The sequence below is a fragment of the Schistocerca piceifrons genome, chromosome 2 (genome assembly GCF_021461385.2).
Source record: "Schistocerca piceifrons isolate TAMUIC-IGC-003096 chromosome 2, iqSchPice1.1, whole genome shotgun sequence".
Lineage (NCBI taxonomy): Eukaryota > Metazoa > Arthropoda > Insecta > Orthoptera > Acrididae > Schistocerca > Schistocerca piceifrons.
The window spans coordinates 35,874,590-35,887,584 of NC_060139.1; the positions used below are offsets into that span (position 1 = coordinate 35,874,590).

At 40.4% G+C, this 12,995-nt stretch overlaps 1 protein-coding gene across 1 annotated transcript in view; it reads right to left on the minus strand.

The window, feature by feature from the left end:
• The window catches only part of LOC124774002 (lethal(2) giant larvae protein homolog 1), a 354,779-nt gene that overhangs the window by 273,052 nt on the left and 68,732 nt on the right, over positions 1 to 12,995 (minus strand). Inside the window, 1 exon segment of the mRNA XM_047249448.1 lies at positions 4,242 to 4,339. Coding sequence (XP_047105404.1) covers positions 4,242 to 4,339 — 98 coding nt within the window.

Sequence of the window (12,995 nt, forward strand, 5' to 3'; positions counted from 1 at the left end):
GGAAGGGCTTATCTGAATCAGTTTCAGGTAATGATGATGTTCGCTAAGCCCTGTAACATGTGATGTGTAGCTCCTTCAACCACTGGCTGGTTTACACTTAGACCAGCAGAAACCTGGGAAAAAACGTCCTGAGGGAGCTGTTCCTGGGGAGAGAAGCCAGTGGAAGGTAACTTGGCTCCAGCTAGGAGGTACACCCTGTTTTTGTATGTCCATCCTTAAAATGGAACTCTTACAGCCATTCTTATGATGGTATTTATTGTACGGCTGCCAGTTTCAGTGCTTTAGCGAACCGTCTTCAGGCTTTAACTGATGCTCAGGAGGTTACTTCCAATCGTATAATATGATTCACCAGTTGCCAACATATACAAGCTGCTTTTAGCAGATACCCCCCCCCCCCCTTCACCCAAGTGCCTCCCAGCCTCAGCAATGGTTACCTGACCAGTAATCTCTAGCTCAGAGTCCCCGTGCCCCAGTCACGATGGGCACGTACTCCTTTGCTTACATGGGGAGTTTTCAGCTCAAGCACCAACGGTGCAATCCCTGCATGGTTAGGAGGCTACCACTAAGCAGGTACTTGATGACCCTCCCCCCCCCCCCCCCCCTCCCCACAACGGTATGGCTACAATGCTGGATTTTAGGCGTACTACCTTATTAAAGGGACAGGTGCACAGATGGAAAGGTACGAAGGTGGAGCATGCACTGGGCGACCTTCCACGCACTATCCGCACTTCTGGAGAATTTTGAAAATTCATGGCAGGTCAAAAACAACAATGGTGACCATGTATGTATTTATTTAATGAAAAATTGTAGAAAAAACTGGAAGTGGAAACGAATTCAAAATCATAAACCAGGTCCAAGCAGAGTCTGCACCAAGAAAACCATCAGATGGAGAGGCAGGTGGGGAAAGGGTTAGTGGAAGTATAAGCTTGCAGCAAATAAAGGAAGTAACACTGCAAAGGCTGGGGCACCATTGTAAGCAAGCATGCACTCACAAAAAGAGTTGTGAGCCCCCTGGGGATAAGCAGGTATGTACCAGTCTTAGCTTATCTCTTATTCTTTTATTTCGAATTGTTTTATTGCACTGATCAACAAGGTGTTTGTCCATAGATATGATGATCAATGCTGTTAGATTGGTACTATACCAATTTACTCAATATTCCGTTTAATTAAATTTGTTTGGGATGTGCAAATATTTTGTGAAACGAGACTGCAAATACCATGTGACTAAAAGAAAATACCTAACCTACCTGAAATCCAGTGAAATATTTTCTCTTATCCAATAGGTACTTCAGCAATGAAAAATCCATTTTAAGTGAAGTATCCAGACAAATTCCATGCAATTAATAAAGGTACAACCACAGCCATGCCCAACTGTCTTAAGACAAACCCAGTATAAGCTAATCTTGAACATGGACAGGAAAGCAATTGCAAAGTATAGTGAGCCATTGCATGTAGTAGAAAGGATGGATTTATAAGACTCTTAGAACAAGTTTTACCATGCTATGAAATGTCAAGCCTTACATACATTTCCCACAAAATTGTTCCTCACACCTTAGACAGAATTTATGACAAATTTAGAAGAAATATTTCACAGCTCCCACAGTTTGTTAGTTTTGATGTATGGACCTGTTTTTATAACTAAACCAGCTTCCTGTTTTCACGCCTCTTTTATATGTAACGTGAATACCAGTTGAGTTCTTGCTAGACAGCCTTCTCCAGGTTCTCACACTGGAGACAATATAGCAATGGAGCTTAAAACTATTGCAGATTACAATGAGTCACCAAGGGTCCAGCCCGAAGTAGCAAGAATGACTAATGCACTTCATTTGAGCTTAGCTCCAGTACAACTGTTCACCATTCAAAAAGAGCTAAATTAATGGAGCATCAATTGGTGCCAGATATCAGCACGAGATGGAATTCCAACTTTTATAAATGGTAGAGCACCCTTTGGAACAGAAACTAACTGTCTGCATGTGGATAATCACAACATGCTCATTAATTTGATTAATCATCAGTGGTGGTTGATGGAGCTGTGTGTTAAGCTACTAAGCTACTAAAGCTTTTTGAGGAAAAACAAAAGTAAGTTGTGGTCTCTCCTGCATATCCTAAGAAAGACCACATGTTGTAGTATTTAATAAGTATTTAGATAAGGAGACAGTACAAAGAATCCAAGACTTACTACACATGAGTGTCTCATAGAAAGCTGAATTAGAAAGTCATTTCTCCTCCTAAAATGATTCCCAGTTTACTCAACTGCAATTTTTCTTGATCCGAGATTCAAGAAAGACTAAGGATTGTCAAAGAGGACAACCCTCTTCAGAAGATCCTACGGTACTGAGATATTGTGAAGAACCTTCCACCAGTAGCAGTTCATCCCCAATGCTTATTAAAATAAATACATGAGACAAGACTGAATCAACTGTGACTCAAAGTTCACGACTCTTCTGTGCTTTGTTTACTGAGGCGGCAAATGAAAATATTAAGAATCAGTGTGATAGTCAAGAATCATATTTGAAGCCTGATCGAAACTACGTCAATTGTACCCCTTATATTTGGAAAACAATTAGCATTGCCTAATGTGACAGTGTACGAATTTGACAAAGTTCATTAGAATTTATTTTTCAGCACCATCCAGCGGTGTATCTGAAGCTGGCCTTGTTTAAGAAGTGAAAATACTTATTCTCTCTTAGCACAGAGAAACTGCTGTTAATTCACCATAAACCATCTCTAGTAATGTATCAGAACTAATTTATTAATGTTATGAAAAGGAAAGTTGCTACTCACCACATAGCATAGGTGCTGTGTTGCAGAGAGGTACAACAAGAAGACTGCCACAATATAAGCTTTGGGCCACCAAGGCCATTGTCGAAAACAGAGCCCCCCCCCCCCCCCCCCCAAGACCCAGATGCAAGACATACATCCTCCCACCACCACCTATTCCAGTCCAGTCACAAACATCACCTATCCCATCAAGGGCAGGGCTACACGTGAAACCAATCATGTCATCTACAAGCTAAGCTGCAACTACTGTGCTGTATTCTGTGTGCACATGACGACCAACAAGTTGTCTGTCCGCATGAATGGCCACTGACAAACTGTGGCCAAGAACCAAGTGGACCACCCTGTTGCTGAGTACGCTGCCCAACACGACACCCATCATTTGAATGACTGCTTCACAGCCTATGTCATCCGGATCCTTCCCACCAACACCAGCTTTTTCCGAATTGTGCAGGTGGGGGAACTCTCCTTGGAATATATCCTATGTTCCCGTAACCCTCCCGGCCTCAACCTCCGTTGGTCATTTTTCTCACCCATCGAGCCCCTTCCCTGTTCCCATTCCAGCAGTACACTGTCCTCATTCCACCAACGCACTCATCATTCTCTTTACTTCTCTCCTTTTCTGAAACACCTCCTGCCCCACCTCTCCTCTGCGCTCTGTCTAACCCCCTAACTGCACCCAGCTGCCCTACCCTCTCTCCACCTCGTCCTTACGTGCTCCACAGCAGCACTTCACTGTCCCCCACCTCTACCTTGCTAACCCTCCCCCTCCCCACCCCAGCCTCTTCCTTACCCCCATCTAGTTGCCACTCCCATCATGCACTGCTGCTGTTGCTTGCAGTGTGGCTACAGCTGCTAGAGGCTGCGGTCATATTTCCGAGAGCTGCATTTGCGCACGTGTGCGAGCACGTGAGTGTGTGTGTTTTCAACAAAGGCCTTGATGGCCGAAAGCTTATAGCATCTCTCCTTTTCATAATATTGTTACATTCCATACAGAACTAATTTATTTTTTGTTAAGATGAATAATAGTGCGCAAATGCAGCTCTCGGAAATATGACCGCAGCCTCTAGCAGCCGAAGCCACACTGCAAGCAACAGCAGCAGTGCATGATGGGAGTGGCAACTAGATGGGGGTAAGGAAGAGGCTGGGGTGGGGAGGGGGAGGGGTAGCAAGGTGTCATGAGTTAAATAAAGATAATGCTATTAAATTTTCATAAATTAAAAATATTCACTTGATATCTGGTATTTTGTCGGACAGTGAAATGAGATTAAATATTTGTTTCATCACTACTGAGAATTTGCACAATTTCGTTCTTTTCAATTTGTTTAACATGTCACGATATACTGGAAATATCATTTGACTGGACACACATTTGAAAATACATCATGAACTATTTGTTTCATATGTTTTGGTATGATTTAACATTGACTAACATTCTAGAATATTAAATAGAAAGAGGATACACTTTAATGGCTCCAGAAGCAGTTCCCAGCGCCAACAGACGAAGGGTTGGATCCCACGCAAGTGATGTTGGTTTGTTTGGGAAACCATGCTGTATAGTCTGAAACAACAAAGACACTGTAAGTAACTGAACTATCATTTGATGCTTTGAAAATAAAAACAGTAATTATGATTTAGAGGATTATTCAAAATGATCGACACTTGGTTGCCAAACCAATGGAGAAGGCATTTTGTGTCATGGAGTTTTGTAAGAGTGAGTCCGCAACAACTGTGCACTGGAAATTCAGGGCGATATTTAACAAGGCTCCACCTGCCACACAATCAATTTACCAATGGATACATAAGTACAAAATAGGATGGATACAAAACAGAACGTCTCTGTAAACACAAATGCTGTAGGTGCTATTAACATCTGAGGAATGGGTTGAATGGACAAAGAGTACATTTTTCAGAAGGTCACAAAAATCAATTGATTGTGCTGGTAGCGAGCTATGAATTCCACAAACAACTGTTTGGAGAGTGCTGAGGAAATGTCTGGGAATGGAATAATATTGGATTCAGTTACTCCAAGCCATTACACAAGATGAGAAACGTTTGTAGAAATAGTTTTGCATTGACATATGGTTGCAGACTCACTCATGCACAACTAAGGCACACAAAATGCTTCTGTACTGGTCTGGCAGCCATGTTGCTGAAGATCACTAAAAAAATAAATAAAAAACTTCCTGAGTTGCCATTTCCACACACAAAATCATGTAATACCTTACCACAATACAAACATTTTTTCCCAATCACTTGAAAGTGTCTAGATCATTTTGAAGAACCTTGTATAATAATTTATATACACACTTTTCAGGAAATAACTTCTCTCAAATATGTATGATCAAGTATTTGTGCTCTTTTCTTAATATCTTCCACATGTAAAAAAAATGTTAAATTAAAAATAATATAACCATGAAGTCTTTCATGACAAATGTTATATTAAAGGATCCAATTCTCATGTTAATTCTAGATGAAACTCAAAACTTCTGAAAATATCCACCACAGTCATTGTCACATATGATTTCTATGCTTTCATAGTGAAGTGAGCGTGGTGAAATATTGTCTGAAAGACAGGAAACAATTACATTCCCAAAGCAAGAAGAGGTATGTGGTAATTTTAAAACCAAAACAAATACATATGGCTGCCAGCTTATTAACAGAAGTGGCTGAGCCCCAGTCTGTAATTCAGCATAGTCTCCTCCTGTCCAGTTTTGGATGTTCTCTCAACATTAAACATAATATAACAATTTGCACCATCATCATCAAAAACTGACTATCTTCTTCAAACCTAGAGATTCTCTCTTGCCATGCAGTGAGTAAAAATGTGATGCACTGAAGATAGCACAGCACAAGCACCACAAACTGGCAGATCATCTCTTGGCTGGCAGTAGGCATGCATTGGGGGGCAGTGCCCGATTCTCAGTCTTAAGAGAGAAATTTCTTACCATCCGCAGCTGGTAAAAATTGTATGAAGCTCTCCAGAACCACACAGTTTGGCTTGTGTTTTTTTTTTTTTTACCATTCAGTTTCTCAGTTTTAAAAATGAAACAACTGCATGCAGAACAATTAGTCATCTCAGTATAGTGGCAAGATTGAGATGGGTGAACGATGATGTTCATCAAAGAGGACTACAATGGGACGAAATGCCGAATGACGAAACTGTGGGAGAAAAAATGTGATTGTAAAGGTTTTGTGAACAAGGAAGAGGAGGAGCAGGAGGATAAAGAAGAAGAGGAAGAAAACTCTGCATTTATCTTTGGTATGTCAGTTTCCTCTTTCCATCTGACTCACATGCCCTGGTAACTGGTCAAATGAGACTCACTTCCCTTTGTAGTAAATAGAGATGGATTTCCTGAAGTCCTGCAAAATAGTCTCATCTGTGTGAATCCAAGTGGCAAGTTGCAGGGCTCTCTGGGAATCTGAGTGAACAAGATATTTATGGCTTTGTCAGTGTCCTCAGAATCGCAAACTTCGCAGCTTCATAGTTAGTGATATGGTTGGGAAGTGAAACCACCACAGCGCTAACAGCATGGATCCGAAAGTAAGTATATTCAGGTCCATACTTTTTAGTAATTTACTTGCATGAAACATGGAATTACATGCATAGCAACTGGTAGTACAATAGATACAAACAGTAAACAATCTAAATTTATTTTATAATAGATCCTAAAGGATAAAGTCAATTATTTTACATAATAATAAATTAGATTTTAGTTTCTATGGTCACTATCGTAGCACTGCTCAATGAGCCATGATTTTAGACGTCTTTTGAATTTTTCACCAGTTAACAGTTTCCTCGATAGTGCAGTCAGGTATTTTGCTCCTTTAATGTATGGGCTGTTTGCAGTTTTTTTTTCCCCCCCGTCTCCTGTTTACCATATGATAATTTTGTATTTGTCCAGTGTTATGTTCATAAATTTAGGCATTACGACATGTATATTTCTTATCTTCTACACCTGGTTTTATTGTTTCAAAAATGTACATAGAATAGTCAGTCATCATTTTAAAAACTATAAACAATCCCTAGCACGATGTTCTAGCTTCTTTTTTGTGAAATATTCTCAGAGCTCTTTTCTGCAGTTTTACTCTGTCTAATCCCTGAAGCACACGCAATTTAATATTCATGTCCCTTGACCTGTAACTTTTTAATGTTTCACGATTATTGTGTGGACTGCAGTTCACTGTCTTCGGGTTTCATTTTTTTATTTTTTTTGTTTTTAATAAGAGGTAATAAGGTGCAAAAGTTTTGCACTGTGGCCAATTTTGATAGGAGTATCTCACGATCAACCCTATCACAAGCCTTTGATAGATCTAGGAAAACTCCAGCTACTTGCATCCATTCATCAATTCTGTTAAGAACTTTCAGCATAAATTGTAGTGCTGTTGTCACTGGGCTACAGCTGCTCCTAAAACCAAGCTGAAAATCTCCCAGGACGTTATGTATATTACAATACTCTAATGTACATTTCAGAATTATTTTTTCCATTAACTTACTAAAAACTGAAGCAAAGGCAAGTGGCCTGTAATTTTCTACTAATTCTTTATCACCTTCTTTGTAGAGAGGTTTAACAATTCCTCAATTTCATATATCGGGAAACACTCCTCCTCTTAAGACACTATTATTAGATGCATCAAAGGATATGTCTATATCTACATCAATGTGATTACTCTGCTATTCACAATAAAGTGCCTGGCAGACGGTTCAATGAACCACCTTCAAGCTGTCTCTCTACCGTTCCACTCTCGAACTGCACGCGGGAAAAACGAGCACTTAAATTTTTCTGTGCGAGCCCCGATTTCTCTTATTTTACCGTGATTATCATTTCTCCCAATGTAGGTGGGTGCCAACAGAATGTTTTCGCAATCGGAGGAGACAACTGGTGATTGAAACTTCATGAGAAGATCCCGTCGCAACGAAAAACGCCTTTGTTTTCATGACTGCCACTCCAATTCACGTATCATGTCTGTGGCACTGTTGTTGTTGTTGTTGTGGTCTTCAGTCCTGAGACTGGTTTGATGCAGCTCTCCATGCTACTCTATCCTGTGCAAGCTTTTTCATCTCCCAGTACCTACTGCAACCTACATCCTTCTGAATCTGCTTGGTGTATTCATCTCTTGGTCTCCCTCTACAATTTTTACCCTCCACGCTGCCCTCCAATACTAAATTGGTGATCCCTTGATGCCTCAGAACATGTCCTACCAACCGATCCCTTCTTCTGGTCAAGTTGTGCCACAAACTTCTCTTCTCCCCAATCCTATTCAACACTTCCTCATTAGTTATGTGATCTACCCATCTAATCTTCAGCATTCTTCTGTAGCACCACATTTCGAAAGCTTCTATTCTCTTCTTGTCCAAACTATTTATCGTCCATGTTTCACTTCCATACATGGCTACACTCCATACGAATACTTTCAGAAATGACTTCCTGACACTTAAATCAATACTGGATGTTAACAAATTTCTCTTCTTCAGGAACGCTTTCCTTGCCATTGCCAGCCTACATTTTATATCCTCTCTACTTCGACCATCATCAGTTATTTTGCTCCCCAAATAGCAAAACTCCTTAACTACTTTAAGTGCCTCATTTCCTAATCTAATTCCCTCAGCATCACCCGACTTAATTAGACTACATTCCATTATCCTTGTTTTGCTTTTGTTGACGTTCATCTTATATCCTCCTTTCAAGACACTGTCCATTCCATTCACCTGCTCTTCCAAGTCCTTTGCTGTCTCTGACAGAATTACAATGTCATCAGCGAACCTCAAAGTTTTTATTTCTTCTCCATGAATTTTAATACCTACTCCGAATTTTTCTTTTGTTTCCTTTACTGCTTGCTCAATATACAGATTGAACAACATCGGGGAGAGGCTACAACCCTGTCTTACTCCCTTCCCAACCACTGCTTCCCTTTCATGTCCCTCGACTCTTATAACTGCCATCTGGTTTCTGTACAAATTGTAAATAGCCTTTCGCTCCCTGTATTTTACCCCTGCCACCTTTAGAATTTGAAAGAGAGTATTCCAGTCAACATTGTCAAAAGCTTTCTCTAAGTCTACAAATGCTAGAAACGTAGGTTTGCCTTTCCTTAATCTTTCTTCTAAGATAAGTCGTAAGGTCAGTATTGCCTCACGTGTTCCAGTGTTTCTACGGAATCCAAACTGATCTTCCCCGAGGTTGGCTTCTACTAGTTTTTCCATTCGTCTGTAGAGAATTCGTGTTAGTATTTTGCAGCTGTGACTTATTAAGCTGATAGTTCGGTAATTTTCACATCTGTCAACACCTGCTTTCTTTGGGATTGGAATTATTATATTCTTCTTGAAGTCTGAGGGTATTTCGCCTGTTTCATACATCTTGCTCACCAGCTGGTAGAGTTTTGTCAGGACTGGCTCTCCCACGGCCGTCAGTAGTTCCAATGGAATATTGTCTACTCCGGGGGCCTTGTTTCGACTCAGGTCTTTCAGTGCTCTGTCAAACTCTTCACGCAGTATCATATCTCCCATTTCATCTTCATCTACATCCTCTTCCATTTCCATAATATTGTCCTCAAGTACATCGCCCTTGTATAGACCCTCTATATACTCCTTCCACCTTTCTGCTTTCCCTTCTTTGCTTAGAACTGGGTTTCCATCCGAGCTCTTGATATTCATACAAGTCGTTCTCTTATCTCCAAAGGTCTCTTTAATTTTCCTGTAGGCAGTATCTATCTTACCCCTAGTGAGACAAGCCTCTACATCCTTACATTTGTCCTCTAGCCATCCCTGCTTAGCCATTTTGCACTTCCTGTCGATCTCATTTTTGAGACGTTTGTATTCCTTTTTGCCTGTTTCACTTACTGCATTTTTATATTTTCTCCTTTCATCAATTAAATTCAGTATTTCTTCTGTTACCCAAGGATTTCTACTAGCCCTCGTCTTTTTACCTACTTGATCCTCTGCTGCCTTCACTACTTCATCCCTCAAAGCTACCCATTCTTCTTCTACTGTATTTATTTCCCCCATTCCTGTCAATTGCTCCCTTATGCTCTCCCTGAATCTCTGTACAACCTCTGGTTCTTTTAGTTTATCCAGGTCCCATCTCCTTAAATTCCCACCTTTTTGCAGTTTCTTCAGTTTTAATCTACAGGTCATAACCAATAGATTGTGGTCAGAGTCCACATCTGCCCCTGGAAATGTCTTACAATTTAAAACCTGGTTCCTAAATCTCTGTCTTACCATTATATAATCTATCTGATACCTTTTAGTATCTCCAGGGTTCTTCCATGTATACAACCTTCTTTCATGATTCTTAAACCAAGTGTTAGTTATGATTATGTTGTGCTCTGTGCAAAATTCTACCAGCCGGCTTCCTCTTTCATTTCTGTCCCCCAATCCATATTCACCTACTATGTTTCCTTCTCTCCCTTTTCCTACACTCGAATTCCAGTCACCCATGACTATTAAATTTTCGTCTCCCTTCACAATCTGAATAATTTCTTTTATTTCATCATACATTTCTTCAATTTCTTCGTCATCTGTGGCACTATCTCCCCTATTTCGTGATAATACAAAACGAGCTGCCCTTCTTTGTACTTTTTCGATGTCATCCGTCGGTCCCACCTGATGCGGATCCCACACCGCACAACAATACTCCACAATAGGGCAGACAAGTGTGGTGTAAACAGTCTCTTTAGTAGACCTGTTGCACCTTGTTCTGCCAGTGAATCACAGTCTTTGGTCTGCTCCACCCACAATATTATCTATGTGATCGTTCCAACTTAGGTTATTTGTAATTGTAATTCCTAAGTATTTAGCTGAATTTACAGCCTTCAGATTTGTGTGACCTACCGCATAGTCGAAATTTAGCTGATTTCTTTTAGTACTCGTGTGAATAACTTCACACTTTTCTTTATTCTGCGACAACTGCCACTTTTCGCACCAAACAGATATCTCATCTAAACCATTTTGCAATTCGTTCTGATCATCTGATGACTTTACAAGACGATAAATGACAGCATCACCTGCAAACAATCTAAGACGGCTACTCAGGTTATCTCCTATGTCGTTAATACAGATCAGGAACAACAGAGGGCTTATAACACTTCCCTGAGGAACGCCGGATATTGCTTCTGTTTTACTCAATGACTTTCCATCTATTACTATGAACTTTGACCTTTCTGACAGGAAATCACGAATCCAGTCGCACGACTGAGGCGATACTCCGTAGGCACACAGTTTGCTAAGAAGACATTTGTGAGGAACAGTGTCGAAAGCCTTCTGGAAATCTAAAAATATGGAATCAATTTGACATCCCCTGTCAATGGCACTTATTACTTCATGAGTATAAAGAGCTAGTTGTGTTTAACAAGAATGATATTTTCTGAAACTGTGCTGACTATGTGTCAATAAATCATTTTCTACAAGGTACTTCATAATGTTCGGATACAGTATATGTCCCAAAACCCTACTGCAAATCGACATCAGTGACACAGGCCTGTAATTCAGGGGATTACTCCTACTTCCCTTTTTTGGGTATTGGTGTCACTTGAGCAAACTTCCAGTCTTTTGGTACGGATCTTTCTGTGAGCAAGTGGTTGTATATAATTGCTAAATATGGAGCTATTTTATCAGCATTCTCCAAGAGGAACCTGACTGGTATACAATCTGGACCGGAGGCCTTGCCGTTATTAAGTGATTTAAGCTGATTTGTTGCACAGAGTATATCTACTTCTATGGTTCTCATCTTGGCAGTTGTTCTTGATTGCAATTCAGGAATATTTACTTCGTCTTCTTTGGTGAAGGAGTTTTGGAAAACCGTGTTTAATAACTCTGCTTTAGTGGCACTGTCATCAGTGACTACACCATTGTTTTCGCGCAGTGAAGGTACTGATTGCGTCTTGCCACTGGTGTGCTTTATGTATGACCAGAATCTCTCTGGGTTTTCTGCCAGATTTCGAGACAGAATTTCGTTGTGGAAATTATTGTTGATGTTGTTGGGTTGTTTTAGGGGGAGGAGACCAGACAGCGAGGTCATCGGTCTCAACGGATTAGGGAAGGAAGGGGAAGGAAGTCGGTCATGCCATTTCAAAGGAACCATCCTGGCATTTGCCTGGAGTGATTTAGGTAAATCATGGAAACAGGATGGCCGAACATGGGATTGAACCGTCGTCCTCCCAAATGAGAGTCCAGTGTGCTAGCCACTGTGCCACCTCACTGTGTGTGGAAATTTTTAAATTGCATCTCACATTGAAATACACGCAATATTTCTAACTTCTGTACAACTTTGCCAATCTTGGGAATTTTGCGTTCTTTTAAATTTGGCATGCTTTTTTTGTTGCTTCTGCACCTGTTTTGTGTACCATAGGGTATCAGTACCATCACTTATTAATTTATGTGGTATATATCTCTCAATTGCTATCGATACTATCTCTTTGAAAACATTCCACAACTTTTCTACACTTACATGATTAGATCGGAAGGAGTAAAGACTGTCTCTTAAGAAGGCATTAAGAGCATTTTTATCAGCTTTTTTAAATAGATATACTTTGCAATTCTTTCTGATGGTGCCTAGCAGCACCTGCCTTGTGGTCGCTAATCCCTGAATTCGTCATAATACTCACTATTTGTCCAGGATTATTTGGAGCTATAAGGTCAAGTATGCTTTCGCAACCATTTATGCTTCGAGTGGGCTCATGAACTAATTGTTCAAAATAATTTTCTGAGAAAGCATTCAGTACATTTTCGGTTGACGTTTTATGCCTGATGCCGGCTATAAACGTATAATTTTTCCACCATATTGAGGGTAGATTGAAGTCACCACCGACTATAATTGTATGAGCGGGGTACTTATTTGAAATGAGACTCATGTTTTCTTTGAACTGTTCAGCAATTATATCTTCCGAGTTGGAAGGGGGGGGGGGGGGGGGGGGGGGGGGGGGGGGGTGTCAGTAAAACAATCCAATTAATAGTTTAGTCCGATTGTCAGGTATAACCTCTACCCATACTATTTCACACTATCTATCTACTCCAATTTCGCTACAAGGCAAACTACTTCTGACAGCAATAAATACTCCACGACCAACTGTATTTAACCTATCCTTTCTGAACACTGTTGGATAATTTGAAAAAATTTTGGTTGAACTTATTTCCGGCATTAGCCAGCTCTCTATACCTGCAACTATTTGAGCTTCAGTGCTTTCTATTAGGGCTTGGAGCTCTGGTTCTTTCCCAACACAGC